General features: G+C 49.3%; 1 protein-coding gene across 5 annotated transcripts in view; it reads right to left on the minus strand.

Moving 5' to 3' along the window:
* Tbc1d14 (TBC1 domain family member 14) overlaps positions 1 to 20,778 on the minus strand; it is an 80,027-nt gene that overhangs the window by 21,552 nt on the left and 37,697 nt on the right. For 3 of the 5 annotated variants that reach the window (XM_070021799.1, XM_070021798.1, XM_070021801.1), the window contains 3 exons: positions 7,340 to 7,458; positions 4,256 to 4,338; positions 1,445 to 1,562 (listed from right to left, as the gene is read on the minus strand). In XM_070021799.1, the coding sequence (XP_069877900.1) occupies positions 1,445 to 1,562; positions 4,256 to 4,338; positions 7,340 to 7,458 (320 nt within the window). Of the gene's footprint in view, positions 1 to 1,444; positions 1,563 to 4,255; positions 4,339 to 7,339; positions 7,459 to 11,609; positions 11,630 to 12,786; positions 12,892 to 20,778 lie in introns of those variants that run through there. The other 2 variants (XM_070021802.1, XM_070021803.1) reach the window with 2 other exon arrangements.

Below are 20,778 nucleotides of genomic sequence, written 5' to 3' on the forward strand. Positions count from 1 at the left end.
TTCAAGTCCCAGGACCAGTGAGCATGCGCACGTGTATGTATGCGCACACACGCGCATAAACCTGTAGGACTGCAAACAGCTGGATGTGGGCAAGGAGGGTCAGATGGCTCTGCTGAAGAGCTAGAAGTGGAAGGGAGGCCCCCAGGGGTTTTTCAGGGCAGCCCTCAGGGACAGGAAGGGACAGCCACACACTATATAGTTCATCTCACCCTGAAGGTAGGGCACACTTACTAACTGGGTACATTCTAATGGCGCCATCGTCCCTCACACTGATCACAATGAACACACCCTGCCAAAAGACTGGCTGAGGGCACAGGCGCCAGCCCCACATGTCCTCCTGAGCCCAGCTCGGCTGTGAGAGGCAGCCCGGAAGCTGTCAGAGTGCATCCTGACTCCACCAGACCTGTGGATGTGCAGCAGCTTGCTTCTCCTCTCCCTCTGAACTCCAGAAGCTAAGCCGGCCCCTCCCTCAAGGCTGCAACACGTAGTACATGGGTAGAGCACAAAGCACCCTGCATTGTGCCCGGCACTGGATGGCAGCTATTGCATGTGCCTCCAGACCTCACCCTCCTGGGCAGGGTAGGAAAGAAGGGGCCACACACATCCTGCAAGGCCTGAGAACCTCTGCTTTGACTACATGGCCTTGTTTCAGAAAAAGCATTCAAGGTTTGCTGGCAGTATCCAGCCTCTGAGGGACACTATCGAGAAAAGCAAGTGTGTTTCCCCAGCAGAGACCTCAATAGGGCTGTCTGGTCCCTTTGTGACACCCCGTGATTGTAAGGAATCCCAAGCACTGTGCCAAGAGGGACAAGAGTGAGGGACCCCTGCTCCCCATGGCCTCTCCATGGACCTGGCACTGCTACCTCCACACTGGCCTCTCCATGCTGACCAACAGGAGGAAAATGTAAGGTCCAGCTGGCCCTCAGAAGTGAGGATGCCACAGCGGCAGCAGACCCCACCGTGTGTGCCCCGCACTGACCGGGGGGCCACATCAAAGACAGCCCAGAGTCCACCCTCAGAGAGAAGCAGTGGAGCACACAGCCTCCACACCCCAGGGTGGTCTTCCACAGCTTAGACCAGGGCGGGGACAGGAAAGTCCTTCCTGGGGAGACTGAGCCCTCCAGAACAAAGAGGAGTCGGCAGGGTGAAGTGGTCCAGGACCAGATCAATTGTAGGCACAGGAAACAGTGCAATCAATGGAGTAGAAAAGGAAGGAGGCGGGACTGTCATCTCACTAAGCTAAGCTAGAGTTTTTATACGGAGAACCACACCAAGCCACTGAAATGGGAAGTAGGGGGTACGCAGGTGTGGGTTACAAAGTCAGTACAGGCTACTGAGCAGATGAATGGAAGGAGCCGTCACAGCAGCAGGCACCGTGTGGCTGGGCCAAAGCAACTGAGGCCAGTGGCCCACAGCTCAGTAGCGCTGCGCAGCTGCAGCTTACATGGTGTCCCAGTTGGGCAGGATCTCATTATTCCACGTAAGCACAGCGTTCCCGATGCTCTCTTCCACTCGGCATCGTTCCTCCAGCTGCTTTTTCCTCCGCTGGGCTTCTTTAAGTTCTAGAAACCACAGCAAAAAAAAAAAAAAAAAAAAAAAGAGAAAACATCCATTAACCAGTACCCACCACATTCAAGCCAAAAGATTTCTCTCAAGGGCTGGGACGGTGGCTCAGTGGTAGAGCGCTTGCCTTGCATGCCTGAGGCCCTGGGTTCGATTCCTCAGCACCACAATTGCAAAAAGAAAAAAGCCGGAAGTGGTGCTATGGCTCAAGTGGTAGAGCGCTGGCCTTGAGCTGAAGAACTGAGGGACAGCGCCCAGGCCCAGAGTTCAGGCCCCATGACTGGACCCCCCCCCCCCCCACACACACAAAATTTCTCTCAAAAGAGTCAAGCTGCAAACACCAGGAAACCATGTAGAAGCAAAGCAAATGTTAGCTCCCAAGCTCACTGCACAGCCATGGAAATACCTTCTTTATTCACTTATTTACTTAGTTTGAGACAGGGTCTCACTGTACAGTCCAGGGCTCACGCTGGAGCTCTGTAGCCTCAGGCTCCTGAGAGCTGGCCTGATAGGCATGCACCACCACACCCAGTCCCTCAGGGATTTTAGAATACTAGCTCCATCCATCTGTTAGTGTTTTAATTATATAGTTTATTTTGATTTCATTTTTTGAGTGCTGACTCTGGGACTTGAACTAAGGATCTGGGCATGGTTCCTGAACTTTTGTGCTCAAAGCTAATGCTCTACCACTTGAGCCATAGCTCTACTTCTGGCTTTTTGGTAATTAACTGGAAACGAAGAGTTCATGGACTTTCCTTCTGGACTGGCTTTGAACCACGATCCTCCTCAGATCTTAGTTTCCTGAACAGTTAAGATTACAGCCATAAGCCACCAGTACCCACCTAGTGTTTTAATCATAACATAGGCACAGAGAAGTATATAAATACTAACATGATCCAATTTACACAAAATAGTGAAGCCCATGAAGCTGTCCCAACCTAAGCAAGGCACGTCTCCAGAAACCCTTCTAGAGGTGTCATCTGGCTCTACTCTTCCCAAGGTGACCTCTAGGCTAAGCTCATTCCTAACAGCTCCTAATGGCTTGCGCATCTCTCCTATATAGCAGGAGTACTCAATTTACACACACTAGAGCAAACGCTGCATTCCACATCCCAATTCAACCAACTGCACATGGAAAATATGGGGTGGCGGGGTGGGGGGCGGGGGGTGGGGGGAGACACAGACACACATCACATTTTCTTTTTCTTTTTTTCGGGTCCGGTCATGGGGCCTGAACTCTGGGCCTGGGCGCTGTCCCTCAGCTCTTCAGCTCAAGCCTAGCGCTCTACCACTTGAGCCACAGTGCCACTTCTTGCTTTTTTCTTTTTGCAAATGTAGTGCTGAGAAATCAAACCCAGGGCCTCAGGCATTCAAGGCAAGCGCTCTACCACTGAGCCACCTTCCCAGCCCACACATCACATTTTCTTGTCATTAGTTCCTAAATAATACACAGAACAACCACACCAAGCCCTGAGGAGAGGCATTCGGTGATCAGAGACAACTCCAAGTCCATGGAGGACGTGTGGCTCTGACACAAATGTATCTTACACAGGAGACTTGGGCACCAGAGTCCAGGACCCACAGGGGCAATGAATTTTAGCCCATAGACACAAGAGGGACAACTGTATTTCTCTTGTTGTCTTTTTGGTGGTGGTCCTAAGGCTGGAACTCAGGGCCTCATTTTCTCGCTTGGCTTTTTTGGTCAAGGGGGACAGTCTACCACTTGAGCCACAGCTGCACTTCTAGCTTTTTGCTAGTTAACTGGAGATGTGTCTCATAGACTTTCCTGTTCAGGCTGGCTTTGAACCATGATTCTCTGATCTCAGCCTCTTGAGTGGCTAAGATTAGATATGAACCACCAATGTCCTGCTACATTTTCTTTTTGAGGCAAAATATACACTACATAGAATTAAACTACTTCAGCTAGGCAGTTCATTAAGCACAGTAACATTGCCAAGCCACCATCACTACCATCCAGCTCCAGAACCTTCTCATCTGCCACATAACTGAACCTTGCCCCTCCCCCAGTGCCTGGCAACTCATGATCTATTTAAAAAAAAATCTCTGTGAATGTGACAGCTCCAGGGGCTCATTATCAGTCGGATAAGACAGTATTTGTCCTTTTTTTTGGGGGGGGTCCGGTCATGGGGCCTGAACTCTGGGCCTGGATGCTGTCCCTCAGCTCTTCAGCTCAAGGCTAGTGCTCTAACACTTGAGCCACAGCGCCACTTCCGGCTTTTTTCTTTTTGCTTATGTGGTGCTGAGGAATCGAACCCAGGGCCTCAAGCATGCAAGGCAAGCGCTCTACCACTGAGCCAACTTCCCAGCCCCAGTATTTGTCCTTTTATAACTGGCTTATTTCACTTATGATGATCTCCTCAAAGGCTCACTCCTGGGTAAGTAGTAGGTGTCAAATTTCTTTCCTTAACCTATTACATTTTAAGTGTCTATAGAGGTTTTTAGGTATTATGAGGGCCGAATTCTTTCCTTATAGAGCCCCTATTCTTGTGTGAGCTTTTAGTGTTTCTACCTTGCTACCAGACACAGGTAGGAGAACATTCTTTTTTTTTTTTTTTTGAATGGGAAAACCATACATTTTAAAGCATTAAACCAAACACTGGGCAAAGTCGAAGCTCTGTAGCTCCAAAAGCAAAAGACAACAGCTCAAGGCAGAGAGGGATGCCTACAGTACCTCGTTTTTTGGCCTGCACCACCATTTCTTCATACTGTTGCCTGTGCTTCTGCGCTTCTTCAGCTGGTTTTGCCGGGAGATTGCTTAACAGGAAAGAAAGGGTTTTCCACATTAGAAATATATAGATATAGATACAGATATAGACATAGATATATACATATATATATATATATATATATAAAAGAGCCTGAGAAAAAAATATCTGAAGCATTATTTATAAAAGAGTGCAAAAGCTAAAGATCACAACCTCAAATTATTTTTTAAATATACAGTTCTTTTATAAACTGAGAAGTACCATTTTACAAAAGAAAAATGCTCACTATAAGAACAACTAAATTAACAGGCACTGGTGGCTCATGTCCATAATACCAGTTATTCAAGAGGCTGAGATACGAGACTCACAGTCCGAAGCCAATGTGGGCATGAAAGTCTATGAGACTCCTAATTCCACTAAACTACCCAAAATGCCAGAAGTTGAGCTCTGGCTCAAGTGGTAGAGCACTAGCCTTGAGGGAAAAAAAAAAGCTCTAGGACAGAGTACAGGCCTTGAGGTCAAGCCTCAGGATTAGCACACAAAATACATACATACATACAACTAAACTATAAAGATTAAGAAAAAATAACAAAGCCAGTACCCGTGGCTCACACCTGTAATCCTAGCTACTCAGGAGGCTGAGATTTGAGGATCATGGTTCAAAGCCAGCCTGGGCAAGAAAGTCTGTGAGACTCTTTTTTTTTTTTTGTCGGTTGTGGGGCTTGAACTCTGGGCCTGGGCGCTGTCCCTCAGCTCTTCAGCTCAAGGCGAGCGCTCTACCACTTGAGCTACAGCGCCACTTCCGGTTTTCTGGTGGTTTATTGGAGACAGGAGTCTCATGGTCTTTCCTGCCTGGGCTGGCTTTGAACCACGATCCTCAGATCTCAGCCTCCTGAGTAGCTAGGATGACAGGCGTGAGCCACCAGCGCCCGGCTCTGTGAGACTCTTATCTCCAATAAACCATTCAGAAAACCAGAAGTGGCATTGTGGCTCAAGTGCCCAGGCCCAGAGTTCAGGCCCCACGACTGACAAAAAAAAACAAACAAATAAAAAACAATTACCTATAATATAATAAGCAATTATTTGGTATTTCTCACTCTATTGTCTTAAAAAAAATTTTGTGTCTGAACCTCAGAGCATGACTAGGCTCTCTGGTTGGGCTCAGCTTTGGTTTGGAGTTGGGTTTCTTTGTTTTGGTCCTAGTACAGTTTGAACCCAGAGCCCAGAGCTTGCTCAGTAGGTACCTTATCACCGGAGCCACAACCAGAGCTGTATTAATCTGGCCAGTTGTTTTGTTTTTGTCGGTCGTGGGGTCTAACCTCTGGGCCTGGGCACTGTCCCTCAGCTCTTCAGCTCAAGGCAAGCACTCTACCACTAGAACCACAGCACCACTTCCAGCTTTTTCAGTTTATGTGGTGCTGAGGAATGGAACCCAGGACCTTATGCATGCGAGGCAAGCACTCTACCACTGAGCCACCTTCTCAGCCCCTCTGGCTAGTTTTTTTTTAAAGACTGAGCTTAAAGCTGGGTGCGAACGGTTCAGGCCTGTTATCCTAGCTACTTAGGAGGCTCAGATCTGAGGATGACGGTTCAATGCAAGCCTGGGCAGGAAAAGTCCAAGAGACTCTTATCTCCAATTAATCCACAGAAAACCAAGAGTGAAGCTGTGGTTCAAAGTGGTAGAGTGCTAGCCTTGAGTAAAAGACCTCAGGGACAGTGCCCAGGCCATGAATCCAGGCCCCACAACCAACAAAAAATAAAAATAAAAATAAATACATACATGAGTTTAGCTCTGTAGTTCATTTGCTTTACTATTTATATACATCGTTTTAATCATTCTGGGCATCCCATTAATAGCTACAAAAGGCACACCCCCTCTTAAGTGGCTGTGGACTTTAGGGAAGGGCAGTGGTGCCTGGCCTGCATCTGCCCACATCCACATACCACAGCCAGGACCCACGTTCCCTGGGAGACTATGAGCCCTGGTGCCTGAGAAGCAGGCCCGCCACCAGCACCGAAAGGAGGCGCCAGCCAGCCGCATCCCACACTGATGGCCCTGTTTCCATGACACGGTACCATCCTGACTTTCAGTCCTCTGCGCCAGGATCTCCCCACATCCACTTCCATGACCCAAGAACTAACAGTAGGAGACACACTTACTCTTTAGACTTCACCTGTTTTAAATGTTAGAGGTGGACAGGGGCCTTAGAGATTAACTAGCTTGATGTTTTTCCAGCCTTCTTGCTCTCTCCTTCTTGATCAAAGAACCTCCTATTCCAACACAATGTTCTAAGGAAACTGAGTAAATAGAAAGAGATTGTCTATGACCTGGTGAAGTGGAGCAAATGATGTCCATATCACACAGTGGACACATGGGTCCACAGGGCCCAGCCTGTAATTAGCCACAGCCTGCTCACTGTGACCCCAAGAACCCCACAGGCCAGTGCAGGAAGTGCCCTTCGATACCAAGGCATTCCCAAAACACCTCTTCAAGCTGGGTGCCTGTAATCTCGGGAGGCTGGGGTCTGAGGATCACAGTTCAAAGCCAGCCAGGGCAGGAAAAGTCCATAAGATTCTTATTTCCACAAAAAAAACTGGAAGTAGCGCTGTGACTCAAGTGTTAAGAGTGCTTGCCTTGAGCTGAAGAGCTGAGGGGCAACACCCAGGCCGAGTTCAAGCCCCACGACCAACCAAAAAAAAAACCCCACTTCTTCAGCATCTGCTGCCCAGGGACTCCAGAGATCACAACCAGTCTCACATGTATAGTAGCTACTTAAGTATTTCTAAATGACAAACAAAAAGAGAAACTTCCTGAGTGGAAATGCCTGGAAAAACTTGAGTGCTGGGGGCAGTTATGCCAATGGGCCACATGATCTCATTAGAGAAGACATACTGATGTGGGCAGTGGCGGCGGGGGGAGGGGGAGGGCAGGGGGACAGTAATATGGCCACTCTCCTTCCCTCTCTGGACCCCGCTCTTCTCCAGTGAAAAGGACTGGCGAGTTGCCTTGTCTCCTGAGGCAGATGGCACACAGATTTCCAGAGACTCACGCAGGTCTGTCCTCGAGGATGAGTGCGGTGGTGGAAAGCGGCTCAAAGTCCAAGTTCTTCCTCACATTTTGCTTTGGGGAGGGTGGCCTGATTGGGCTTCCAGCCTTGTCTTCATGTTCCTAGGACAAAGAAACCACCGTGACTCTGGGCCCAGCCAGTTCTTTTTTACATGAGGTTCTTCCAAAAGCAAGAATGATGCTTTGTAAGTTAACTCTGAGGATAACGCACTGGAAATCTTTCCTGCTAGTCAGAGGGAGAAACTGCTGCCCACAGGGGCCTAACGGCTCTCGGTGGGACCCAGGACTTTCCCCTCTGAGTCTTACATGTTCCCAAGTTGGGGAAGCTACAAGGTCTCTCCATCACACAGCCCTGTACAAGGACCCACCAACTCTGATGCGGGATCTCAAGGCCTCTGTGTGAGAGGTGCTGCTTTCTGTCTTCAGGACACTAACTTTTTAGTGATGGTTATAAAGGCCACCGGGACTCCCTCACTCCAAATCACCATCAACTGCTGCTTATCAATGTGTCAGTTTCTGAGTACAGTGCATCTTGATCAACGCCACCACTTCCATCCTTCTCCCCCATCCCTCCCAACCCCAGCCACTCAGGCTACCTGATTCAATTTCACATATGTACTTTGAAAGTATTCCCATATTCACCCACACTTCCTCTCTCCATTCACCTGCTCTCCTCTTCTTTTCTCCCCCGGCCCCCCAACTCATGATGTAGTTTCCTGGCATTCATTCTGTTAAACTATTAGTTGTTTGAAGGAGTTACAGCACCACAATCTTGCCCTGTATGTACTGTAGTTTTAAGGTGTTTATGTATATGCATATAGCCCTGTATATGTTTTCATGTGTATATGAGCTCTACTTGCCACTGTGTAAATCATTTTGCCATGCTCTGGAAATCTAAAGGCCTCCATTCCTACTGAGTCACTAATTTGATCCGTGGACTACAACCACCAAAGCTTAGTCACATCTGGTGACCCACATTCCAAACACCCAGACAGAAGGGTGAAGGTGTGTGTGCCCGTGCTTACACACCCTTTGCTCCCTGAAATATCAAACACCATGTGTGCTTGCGCACAAGGCTCTCAGAACCACCCCTTCAAGGGAACATAATCTAGTTGGGAAAATAGGGCAAACAAACTCGGAGTAAACCCTAGCTCTCAACTCCCCTCCAGGAGACAGCAGAAATGATTGTCAAGCAGAAATTATTGTGAGCTGGATTTTGTTGACATTTGTTGTCATGAGTGATGCTCCTGGTAAAATTATTTCACAAGTAATTTTTCTCTCAGCTAGACGGGCCTACTGAAGCTTCTAAAAAGTAGAAAGGAAAAAAAAAATAGATTTCCTCTAAACACCAAGGCTGTGAGAAGCAAGTGGGTGGGACAGTTTCTGTTTACCTGGATGCACAAGGCTAGAGGTCACACCCTAGACTCCCGGTTTACAGTGCTTCCTCGGAGGTACTGAAATCACCCCCCCCCTTACCTGAGACATGGAGAATATGCATTAGCTCATGGACCCAAACGTCTGAGAGGATCTACCTTGTGCCAGCCACAAGTACCCAAAAGTCAAAATTTTCAACATTACGGGAAAACTATCAAATATGTGTGAGGAGAAAGAGTCAGACAAGGCCTGAGACAAATATCTCATTAAGTGCTATTTATCTGATGAGCCTGGCCTACTGAATGGTGTGCCAAGGCCAAAGACCTTGTGTTAAAAGTCAGACGTCCTAGTATTTGGAAGATTTTCCCTTTGCTTCTACTCCATGCGGGCCTGGCCTTTCTCCCAGACCTGCATAAGACAGAAGAAGACAATTGGTGCCAAACACTAATCATGGAGCACTGCAAAGTCTGCAAGCAGCAGATAAGAAAGGTAGGGACAAAGGAAGTGGGTGCCTTGACCACGGCCAGAACACCACACCTCAACCGTCAGGGCTTCTTGTTCATCATCAGCAATGGCAAGGCCTCACACACAGCACTGGGGAGAATCTGAGGGACCGGACAGCACCACCCCACCACCCAGAATGGATTACGTAGATCCAGAGAGGTCAGTGACTCACTCTGCAGGTGGGCAGAGAAGCTGGGTCAGATGCCAATCACTGGGTTCTCTGGCCACATGCCACCAACATGGACAGGAAATAATCTCATCATGCACAGCTTCAGGAAAGCTTTCAACCCTGAATGAAGCTTGTAATGCTGAGGTAAGTACACCGAGTATGTGGGGGCCAAATAGCGTGTTTGGCTCACAGTGACTCAGGATTACAAGGCCAGAGAGGCGCGGCTGGTCCCAACCTGAAGTCCCAGGTGGCATTTCAAATCCCAGATGGTGTTCCCAAATACAAATGGGATGCCTTTGAGAACAGTCACAGTCCTGGCCCAAACCTACTTCTCCTCCCATGGCCTTCTAGGTTTCCAGTCAGCTCATTGTCCAACCAGACACACCAAATCTAGGCTCAAGAAAAGGAAGTTGCGGCTGGGAAGGTGGCTCAGTGGTAGAGCGCTTGCCTTGCATGCATGAGGCCCTGGGTTCGATTCCTCAGCACCACATAAGCAAAAAGAAAAAAGCCGGAAGTGGTGCTGTAGCTCAAGTGGTAGAGCGCTAGCCTTGAGCTGAAGAGCTAAGGGACAGCGCCCAGGACCAGAGTTCAGGCCCCAGGACCAGACCCCCCCCCAAAAAAGAAAAGGAAGTTGCTCTAAGGGTCCTGGGAAGATAAATGCCCTAGGGAAGCAGCACTCACCTGTGAACTTTCAGCATAGGTGCTGCACATGACACAGCAGAGTGCTAAGGCTTTGGGAGCCCTGGCTTTCAGCTTCAGCAAGCCATGCCTCCACCTTCTTGCTATAACTGGCAGTGACTGTGACTACCACAGCGGTGGCTGACTAGAAACACACACACTAGACAGCTGGATACCTCCTGAAGACCTCAGCCCTCTCTGGAAACCAGGGGAGAATCGGTGGATTCTCCATCTCAGTGTAGCTTCCTCTGCATCCAGTCAGGTCAAGGGGCATGACCTGAGTAACACTGCTCTTCACTGCTAGACTAACTGCAGCCCACAGGCCCATCAGTAACATAAATCAACCAGTCCACCCTGGGCACCCTTACAGAGGAGATTTCAGGATTCTTCAGAGTCCTGGTGTGACTGAGCTTCATGGACATGAAAGGACTTCTACAAATGAGCTAATAAGTGGAGTGCACACTGCAGAAGCCATATGTTTCAGGTGTGTACCAGGCAAGATCTGCACACTAACCTCAATTGCTGAGCTTTGTAACCTTCTCAAACTGTCTAACTTAGATTCAGAAGTAGCGTGAATTGATGGCACCACTGCTAATGCAAGACCACACCTGGCTAATGCAGCAGCGATGGAGAAGTTATGGTGTGTGGTGAATGAGCAGGTTCCGGGGAAGAGCAGCAGGAAGCAAGGTACTTGAGCAGGGCCTCAGCTCCAGACCGGGGCCATAAGCAAAGCAGATGCGGCAGGAGGAAGAGGAAGGGGACCATGCAGAAAGGAGGAAGCTCATATGTGAATAAGCCACATGAGGCCAAGCTCTTTTGTGAAACCCTTAGTCCCCAGCCTCGTAGAGCATCCAGGAAAGACACGAGAAATGAAGGAAGGACAAACAACAGGCAGTAGGAGACTGCAGGGGACCAGGGAAGCATCCCAGAAAGGTTTCCATCTGAGCAAAGAAGCTATAGGTGGGAGTCTGGATACAAGCCTCTGACCGCACGGGCGGTGGCCTGGGGGTGGGCGGAGGTAAGAGGGAGACCTAGGCTCCCCCTAGGGAGCTCGCCTGTGGATGAGCAAGGAGGGCGCTGAGCCAGTTCTCCTACACAGGATGGTCTCAACCAGCTGTGGGGACAGCAGCTGGGACAGCCCCGGGAGAGAGACACAGCCAGGCTAGATGCAGGGAAACTATGACCTTGGATTAAAATATGTCAGAAAAGACCAAAAATAAAAAAATACAGGGACTTGACTCAATAGACACTTGTGTTAAGGGGGGAAAACTGGTTTCTTAAACTAGGAAAGAAAACCTTCTAGACAGAAAGACAAGAGAAATTACCAGTACCACTCAGAACTGGAGTGTTACACACAGTCAAACACACAGGTGACCTGGCAGGCGGAGCCTGTCTGGGACAGGCAGCCGTCCCCTGTAGTACCCCGGAGTGTGAGACGAACTGTCGGTGGTCAGCCCCAGGACCCAGGTGGCCTGCAGGGGAGCGGAGCGTGCAGGAAGAACCACCCCTCCCAGCCTGCCTCCCTGACCTGTTGAAGGTGAGGATTAGAGGAGAAGGCCTGTGGCCCCAGCAGGTACCCTGGATTGACAATGGCAGAAACGTGGTTGCCTGATTTTCACAATATTTGAGACACGGGTGCGGGCATAGCATAGTTGGCTTCACACACAGCCCTTTGTGACAGGCAAGCGTCTGGGAGCTGTTCTGTCATTCGGGCGCCTGGCCTGGCCTCTGCGCTCGCAGCCCGCTCCTGGGCGCGCTGCCCTCCGCCGGGGGCCTCTACCTAAGCCCCCAGCGCTCTGGGAAGGGGCTCTCCCAGGCACCCGCAGGGTCCCGCACCCTCGGGAGAGCTCAAAGGTCAAATCGCTACAGAGCCCGGAACGCACGAGCGGGTGAACGGCGCTGAATGCGCTGGGTCTCGGCAGCCGGCGGGCTGCGGTCTCCGGGGCGCAGCCGCAGCGCTGCCTCCGGCCGGGGCCCCGGCCCCCCGCACAAGGGGCCGGGAGCCGGGCACCGCGGGTCCATGGACCGAGGGCCATGGACCGGGCGGTGGACCGGGGGGCCGGGGACGGGGAGGCCGGGGACCGGGGGACCGGGGGGCCGGGGACCGGGGGACCGGGGACCGGGGACCGAGGACCGGGGGGCCGGGGACCGGGGGGACCGTGGACCGGGGGGCCGGGGACCGGGGGGACCGTGGACCGGGGGGCCGGGGACCGGGAGGCCGGGGACCGGGGACGGTGGACCGGGGACCGAGGACCGGGAGGCCGGGGACCGGGGGGACCGTGGACTGGGAGGCCCGGGGCCCGGGGGGCCGGGGACCGGGAGGCCGGGGACCGTGGGGCCGGGAACCGGGGACGGTGGACCGGGGACCGAGGACCGGGAGGCCGGGGACCGGGGGGACCGTGGACTGGGAGGCCGGGGACCGGGGGGACCGTGGACCGGGAGGCCGGGGACCGGGGGGACAATGGACCGTGGACCGGGAGGCCGGGGACCGAGGGGACCGTGGACCGGGAGGCCGGGGACCGGGGGGCCGTGGCGCCGGGGGCAGAAAGGACGAAGGATGTGCCCGCTGAGCACCGACCCTGGAGGAAAACCCCGCGGGCGGCAGGCGCCGGGCCGGGCCGGCCGGGACGTGCGCACACCTGCGCCCCGCGCGCGCGGGGCCGCGGAGCCCGGGCCCGGCCCGGGACCCCGACCCGGGGACTCACCATGAACGCCGGGCCTCAGAGGCGCGCGGCCGGCGGCTCCATGCCCAGCAGCGGAGGCCGGGCTCCCTCCGGCCTCGGACCGAGGACGCCGTCGCACCCGAGCTCGCACTCGCGGGCGGGGCGGCAGGCCGCTCAATCGCCGCCGACGCGCCGATCCGCCCTTGCGGTAGCTCGGCGCTCCGGGCCTCACGGCGGCCTGGAGGCGGGACCTCAAGGGGGCGGGGCCCTGTGACACGCAGCCCCGCCCACAGTCCCTCGCAGGCCCGGCTCTGGGAGCCCGGCCCTCCCCACCACTCTGCCGCCCAGAGGGGCGGCGGCCACCCGGCTCCGCCCCCCAGGCCCCAGCCGGATTGTCAAGGTTAGCTTAAATCCGCTTCAAGACGCCAGCCCGGGTCCCTTGTGGGCAGCAGGCGGGACGAGCATCCCTTCCACGGTACGGTTAGCTTGGGACCACGTGGGGACGTGGGGACACACACACGCGCACACGCACACGCACATGCCCCGCACAGAGCTCACTGCAGTGCTTGCCTAGGGCTGACTGGGAAGGGCCGGAACAAACGTGGGGTGGGGATGCTCTCTTGAGATGCATTTATCACAACAGGCTACAAAACATACTTGCATTTCTTTGGTCTTTTCGAAAGTGTGTAGAAGGGCCAAAATTCTCTCCGGGGTGCCCAGCGTGAACCCATGTGGCACCAAGTTGCGCCAGGCTCTCTGTCCTCTGGGCCTCAACCGAGCTGGATTTCCAGCTACCAAATCCACCACGGAAGTTCCCTCACTCCATCAGAAGATAAAAATCAAGGACAACGACGGATGACTGTGCAGCTGTGAACGCAAAATGCTGTGGCCATTTGGGGGATGTGTGCCAGTTTCTGCCTGGCTGCTAAGAGCTACCCAGGAGAACCGTTTCCACAAAAAGACTTGCAGGCAAAACCCAAACCCTAAAAACAACGTAAAATGTCCACAACTGAGGACTGTATAAACCGCATTACAACAGCAAAGGGAAGAAACACAATGATACCTCTGCTACACAGGGCGAACGTCAAGAACACTACAGTAAGTGCACCAAGGACAGTCACAGGGCCCCATCTATGAAATTTCTTCCAATGGTCAATTTTCAGCTTGATGACCCAGTGCTCATACCTGTAAGCCTACCTACTCAGGCTTGAGGTCTGAGGATCACAGTTTGAAGCCAGCCCTGGTAGGAAAGTCTATGAGACGCTTATCTCCAGTTAACCACCACAAAAAGCCAGAAGTGGAGCTGTGGCTCAAATGGTAGAGCACTAGCCTTAAGCAAAAAAAAAATCTCAAGGACACCATCCAGATCCTGAGTTCAAGCTTACAGCCAATACCAAAAAAAAAAAAAAAAAAAAAAAAAGGTACATCTCCAGATGCCTGCAAACAGGCATGAAGTCTATGATAGAAGTTTGGGGTAGCTGGGCACCGGCGGCTCACACCTGTCATCCTAGCTACTCAGGAGGCTGAGATCTGAGGATCGAAGTTCAAAGCCAGCCTGGGCAGGAAACTCCGTGAAACTCTTATCTCCAATAAACCACTAGAAAAAAACCAGAAGTGGTGCTGTGGCTCAAGCAGTAGAGCACTAGCTTTGAGCTGAAGAGCTGAGGGACAATGCCCAAGCCCAAAGTTCAAGCCCCACGACCAAAAAACGAAAGTACTGATTGTAATGTGAACACCCGTATACATATATTAAGAACCAATGAGTAGGTTTTACGGTATCTTAATTAGAATTCAATAGACATCTTTAAAAAGCAATAGGATTAAACCAGAAATTGAGCCTGGCCAGCAGGAATAAGGAAGGTCTTGTTAGAAAAAGTATCTAGGGCTGTGTAGCTCGGTGACAAGAATGCTTGCCTATGGGCTGGGAAGTTGGCTCAGCGGTAGAGCACTTGCCTTGCATGCATGAGGCCCTGGGTTCAATTCCTCAGCACCACATAAGCAAAAAGAAAAAAGCCGGAAGTGGCGCTGTGGCTCAAGCGCTAACCCTGAGCTAAAGAGCTGAGGGACAGTGCCCAGGCCCAGAGTTCAGGCCCCCGACTGGACCCCCCCCCAAAAAAAGAATGCTTGCCTAGCATGCATGAGGCCCTGGGTTCAATCCCCAATACCATCACCACCACCATCACCAAAAAATAATCATGCATTAATATACCTGAGGAAAGGAACATGACTAGGTAGCAATGCTAGTTTGTACTTTACGCTGAAGAGCTGTTCTGAGGCATTCGATGTACAGTGCACCTTCCAAATGGCTGGTGCTTTAGCAACGGACAAGTGCAATGAGAACGGTGACATGTCACCACTGTCCACCCAAGGGGTGCTAATCCATGTGTGTATTCAATCCATTGTCCTTTGAGCTCTTGCCAGGGCTTGGAAGCAATGTCAGGAGGCTGAGTGGCAGTTTTCAGTTTTCACCTCCACTGCATCCTTACAAACACTCCTGCCTTCCTCTCAGCCACAGCCAGGCCCTGAGCCTCTCTCCCAGCACTAGACCCCAGGTTCCTGGCTGCACTCACTGCGGTCGCTGACTATAAAACCTCAGAGTGGGCTGAAGGCCTGGTGAGGCACAGCGGGGGAGGTGCTCAAGCACCCGTGGAATCAGCGTGGAATCAGCGTGTCGTATGAATCTGTTCTGCCTGCCTGTCTTCTGCCTGCCTGCCTTCTACCCAGCAAGCCATCAGAGTGCTCGGCCTGAGGAACCAAGAGGAAGATAATCCCTGCCCTGAATCACTCACAGAGCAGCAAAGAGACCGTGTTGCTGCTGTCTGGAGGCTCGGTGGCTTACAGGGACAGGGAGGTTAGGGAGGGGGGCCCAGTGGGCACCTGGCTAGCCTGGAAGGTGAATGATGCCTTTCTGGAAATAAAGCCCAGCCTTCAGAGACAGGAGCACATCGCATCATCTGGATCCATTATCAGGATCCCCATCCCAACACCTAGTGCTCCATGCGTTCCAAGTTATCCAATGTGAGCCAGCATAAGGAGTTCACAGATTCACTACAGTTAAACATAGGAGAGATGAGCCTTCACTATGTGATAAATAGCAGTAAGCCATGTTTCCCAAGACATATATATGCCTCTTCCGCCTCCTCTGGCAGGCTGTACCCTGCAGCTGCTACTTGAACAACAGTTGCTAACTTGTATTTTAGAATTGAGCACTGGTTACAAAATCTTAACTACACATTACACCATGTGATGACAGGTTGGTTTTTCCTAATTTTGAAACATAAAGAAGTCATCAAAAGAGATTCCCTCCTCCTTGGACTGCACATCTATCTTACTCCACAAAAGAATTTTCACCAAGCACTGTGGCTCATGCTTGGAATCCTAGCTACTCAGGAGGCTGAGAACTGAGGGTGCGGTTTAAAGCCAGCCTTGGTGGGAAATCCTTGTCTGCCCCATTACCTGGTACACTTTCTCTTTCTCCACTAAGCACCATGTCAGCTGTAGCTGCTCTCTATCTATACCTGTTCTCTGCCAGGTGGAGAACGTCCTCTTTTTTTTTTTTTACTTTGCTGAGTTAAAAAAAAAAAAAAAAGAAATAAACACTGAATTTTACCATCTGCATTTTCTGCTTCAACTGACAGATGTGCTACTCTTTAGATCAGTAATGACTTTCAAATGGGGAGCTGGCCTTGCTTTCCCAGGACACACAGCATTGAGCCCATGTATTGCTTTTGTTCTTTTTCTTTTCTTTCCTTTTTTTTTGGTCATGGGGTTTGAACTCAGGATCTGGGTATGTCCCTGAGCTCTTTCGCTCAAGGCTAGCGCTCTACCACTTTCAGCCACAGCACCACTTCCAGTTTTCTGGTGGTTTATTGGAGATAAGTTGGTTAATTGGGATAGGCTGGCTTTGAACCATGATCTTCAGATCTCAGCCTCCTGAGTAGCTAGGGACTACAGGCCACTGGCACCCAGCTGCTTTTGTTCTTTTTAAACAAAATCTTGGATCCCATCTACTATGTTGAGGCTGTGAATAAGTGTCTTCACATTTGTCTTTCTGGTACTGAGTTTGTCTTCCTTTGCCGACAGGGTAACACTGGCCTCATAAAATGAGTCATGAAGTATTCTCTCCTCTTCTAAACTCCTCTTCAGAATTTATCAGTAAAAGCAGGTAGGGCTGGACACACACACACACACACACACACACACACACACACACACACACACACACACACACACACACACACACACACACACACACACACACACACACACACACACACACACACACACACACACACACACACACACACACACACACACACACACAAAATGTGAGAGAGAATGTGTGCATGCATGTGTGCCTGTCCTGAGTACTGTCCCTTAGCTTTTTCTGCTCAGGCTGGTGCTGCTCTACCACGTGAGCCACAGCTTCACTTTTGGTTTTTTAGTGGTTAACTGGGGATAAGAGTCTCAGACTTGGGGCTGGGAAGGTGGCTCAGTGGTAGAGCGCTTGCCTTGCATGCCTGAGGCCCTGGGTTCAATTCCTCAGTACCACATAAGCAGAAAAAAAAAAGCCGGAAGTGGCGCTGTGGCTCAAGTGGTAGAGCGCTAGCCTTGAGCTGAAGAGCTGAGGGACAGTGCCCAGGCCCAGAGTTCAGGCCCCACAACCGGACACCCCCCACCCACCCCCGCCAAAAAAAAAAAAAAAAAGAGTCTCAGACTTCCCTGTCCTGGATGGCTCTGAACTGCGATCCTAAGATCCCAGACTCCTGAATAACTAGGATTCTAGGCAGGAGCCACCAGCGCTCAGCTTATCATTTCCTTTTTTTTAATAACTACAGGATGACTCAAGTTATCTTATACCTTTTTGATGACTTCTGGGATTTCTAATTTTCAAAGAAATGGACAACCTCATCTAAGTTATCTACGTACACAGTTATGCAGAATATAGTATTGTCCTTGTACTTTTTATTTCTTTCTACTTACTATTTTAATCCTTTTGCTTCACTTTACTTTGTCAATTTAGCTACAGTTTGATGAGGATACACAACTTTTAAAGAATCAGCTTTTGGTTCTACCATCATTTTTGGTTCAAATTTGGTTCAAATTTAATTCTATTCTTATGTTCATCATTTGTTTCCTTTTGCTTGCTCCATTTATAGTTCCTTAATACTTACTTAACTGATGTGGGATCATTCTCTTTTCCTTCTTTCCTTCTTTCCTTCCTTCCTTCCTTCCTTCCTTCTTTCCTTCCTTCTTGCCTGCCTGCCTGCCTGCCTTTCTTCTTTCTTTCTTTCCAGTACTGAAGCTTGAATAAAGGACTCAGCACTCTTGCTCTGCTTTTCTGCTCACTCTACACTTAAGTTATACCTCTGCTTCCAGCTTTTTGCTAGTTAATTGGATATAAGAGTCTTTTGGTTTGTCTGCTGGGATTGGTTTTAAAGATCAAGCCTCAAATCTTAGCCTCCTAAGTAGTTAGGATTATAGGCAATAACCATCAGTGCCTGTTTTTTCTTTCTAATAGGAGAATTTAAATACTATGGATTTGCCTTCCAAACACTGCACCCTACACATTTTGATAAGTTGCCTTTTTGTTCATGTCAAAATATTTTTAATTTTCCTTGTGACTTCCTTATTGACCTATAATAATTTAGAAGAGGGCTGGGAAGGTGGCTCAGTGGTAGAGTGCTTGCCTTGCATGCATGAGGCCCTGGGTTCAATTCCTCAGCACCATATAAGCAGAGTACAAAAAAAAAGCCGGCAGTGGCACTGTGGTACTCAAGTGGTAGAGCACTAGCCTTGAGCTGAAGAGCTGTAGGACAGTGCCCAGGCCCAGAGTTCAGGCCCCATGACCGGACCCCCCCCAAAAAAATAATAATTTAGAAGATTGTTATGTGTTCATTTTCCACAATTCTTGAGCGATTTCTAATATCTTTCTGTCATTGCTTTCTAGTCTAATTCCTGTTTCTGTTCTAAGCCTGGATAGGGTCTGTGCTGGAGGTGAATGGCTCTGTAGTGGCCAGGAAGACATGGTTGGTGGACAGTGGCACTCAGCTCTCCCATGTCCTGGCTGATCCTGTCCAGCCACTATTTTTATTTTTTTTCCATTTTTTAATTTTTTATTGTAAAGATAATGTACAGAGGGTTACAGTTACATGAGTAAGGTAATGAGTACACTTCCTATTGAGCATTGTTACCCCCTCCATTGTTTTCCCCCTACCACCCCTTCCCTGAGGTTCTTTTTTTTTTTTTTTGATTGTGATTAAGTGATTACATAATTACCCGAATTTCACAGTATTGTGGAATAATGATGCTCACTTAAAGTCACAAGTTCATTCTAACTTTCCTGGAGCAAATTGTCTATCACAGTCTATAACATATAACGGTGTACACATATACACCATATATGTGATCAGCAGCATGGGGATATTTAGTAGTGGTTCGACCAGATGAGTGGGAGTTCTTTGTTTCTTGAGTCCTGTTAGTTTTGTTGTATCACCTAACATTTTGGATTTAGCATCCACTTTATCAGGGAGACCATGTACCGTTTGTCTCTTTGCTCTTGGCTTACCTCGCGCAACATGATTCCTTCTAGCTCCATCCATTTCCCTGCAAATGCCATTATTTTGTCATTTCTAATGCCAGCCACTATTTTTAGTTGAATCTAGAAGGAATGTGGGCTTGTCCACTTCTTCTGAGCACAGTTTCTTTGCTTTGTGTGTCTGCAGTTCTGTTATTAGTAGACATTCACTTGGGATGATTATACCTTGAGTATAATAATGTTCTTTACTCTCAAATCTTTTTTTTAAACTTTTCATACTAATAGACCCATCTTTTTTTCTTTTGGGGGAACTGTAGCCACAAGCTCATAAATTCTAAGCTTTACCTAGGAACTATATCCCCACTGCATCTTCTTCTCTTTCATTGTATCTAATAGTTTATATTCAAAGTGAGTTTGTTACAGACAATATATGGTTATAATCCATCAAAGTCGGGCACTAAGATGCATGACTGTTATGCCCAGAGGATTTACATTTATTGTATGTTTAATTCAGGTCTACCGTCTTAACTGCTACTTCTCTGTTCTTTCTCTACTCCCTCTTTCCTGCTTTAATTCCAGAGGTTTTATTTTGTCTCATTTCATTTTGTTTTTTTGAAATTTAGAATCTCATTTAAGCTTGCTCATGATGTTTCTGGCTAGTTATCTTTTTGCATCATTTGGATTTCAGTTGTAACATATGCATTTACTTTTTCATGACCATATAGGAATCAATATTTTACAAATGCAGAAATTTGATGGCCATATCAATTCCCCTTTATATTTTAGTGTCTCCTATCTTCTATCTACTTATGCTTAAAACCCTAGATAACATTCTAATTTTGGCTTCCAACCAAAAAGCATTAAAGAACTCCCTAAGAACAGTCCACTGTGTCTGTCCAGAGAAGCTTACATTCCCGTTCTTCCTTCCTGGTGCTCATCGGACCTTTGTCTGAGAAGAGCTGACTCTCTAGCTTTGCTTTAGCCAATCTTTTGTGGCAGGTTAGCTGACAACAAATGCTCTTAGTTTTCCTTCATCTGAGAATACCTGTAGTTCACCTTCATTCCCAATACACAATTCTGGGTGTAAAGCTCTTTTCTTTCAGCATTCTAAAAATGCCATTTCCCTTCCTATTGGCCTCTGTGGGCTTCTGATGAGAAATTAATTCATTCACATTATTATTCCTCAATAAATAATGCATTATTTTCCTCTGGTTCCTTATAAGATGTTTTTGTCTTTATCTTCAGCAAATTTGTTATGATTTATCAGGCTGTGACTTTTAAGGGTGCATCTCTTTGGAGGTTACTTAATTTCCTAAATTTGTAGGTTTATGTCTTTCATTCAGCCATTAATCAGTCCACTATTTTTTGGTATCACATTCTTTCTCATTTTCCTCTGAGACTCCAATAACACAAATCTAGACTTTTCAGTATCGCCCTTGTGCTCCTTTTCCTCCTCTTCGTCCTCCTCTTTTTCCTCTGTGATCACTCAGATTGGG

Source organism: Dipodomys merriami, unplaced genomic scaffold, assembly GCF_024711535.1.
Source record: "Dipodomys merriami isolate MVZ:Mamm:240054 unplaced genomic scaffold, mDipMer1.0.p SCAF_143, whole genome shotgun sequence".
Lineage (NCBI taxonomy): Eukaryota > Metazoa > Chordata > Mammalia > Rodentia > Heteromyidae > Dipodomys > Dipodomys merriami.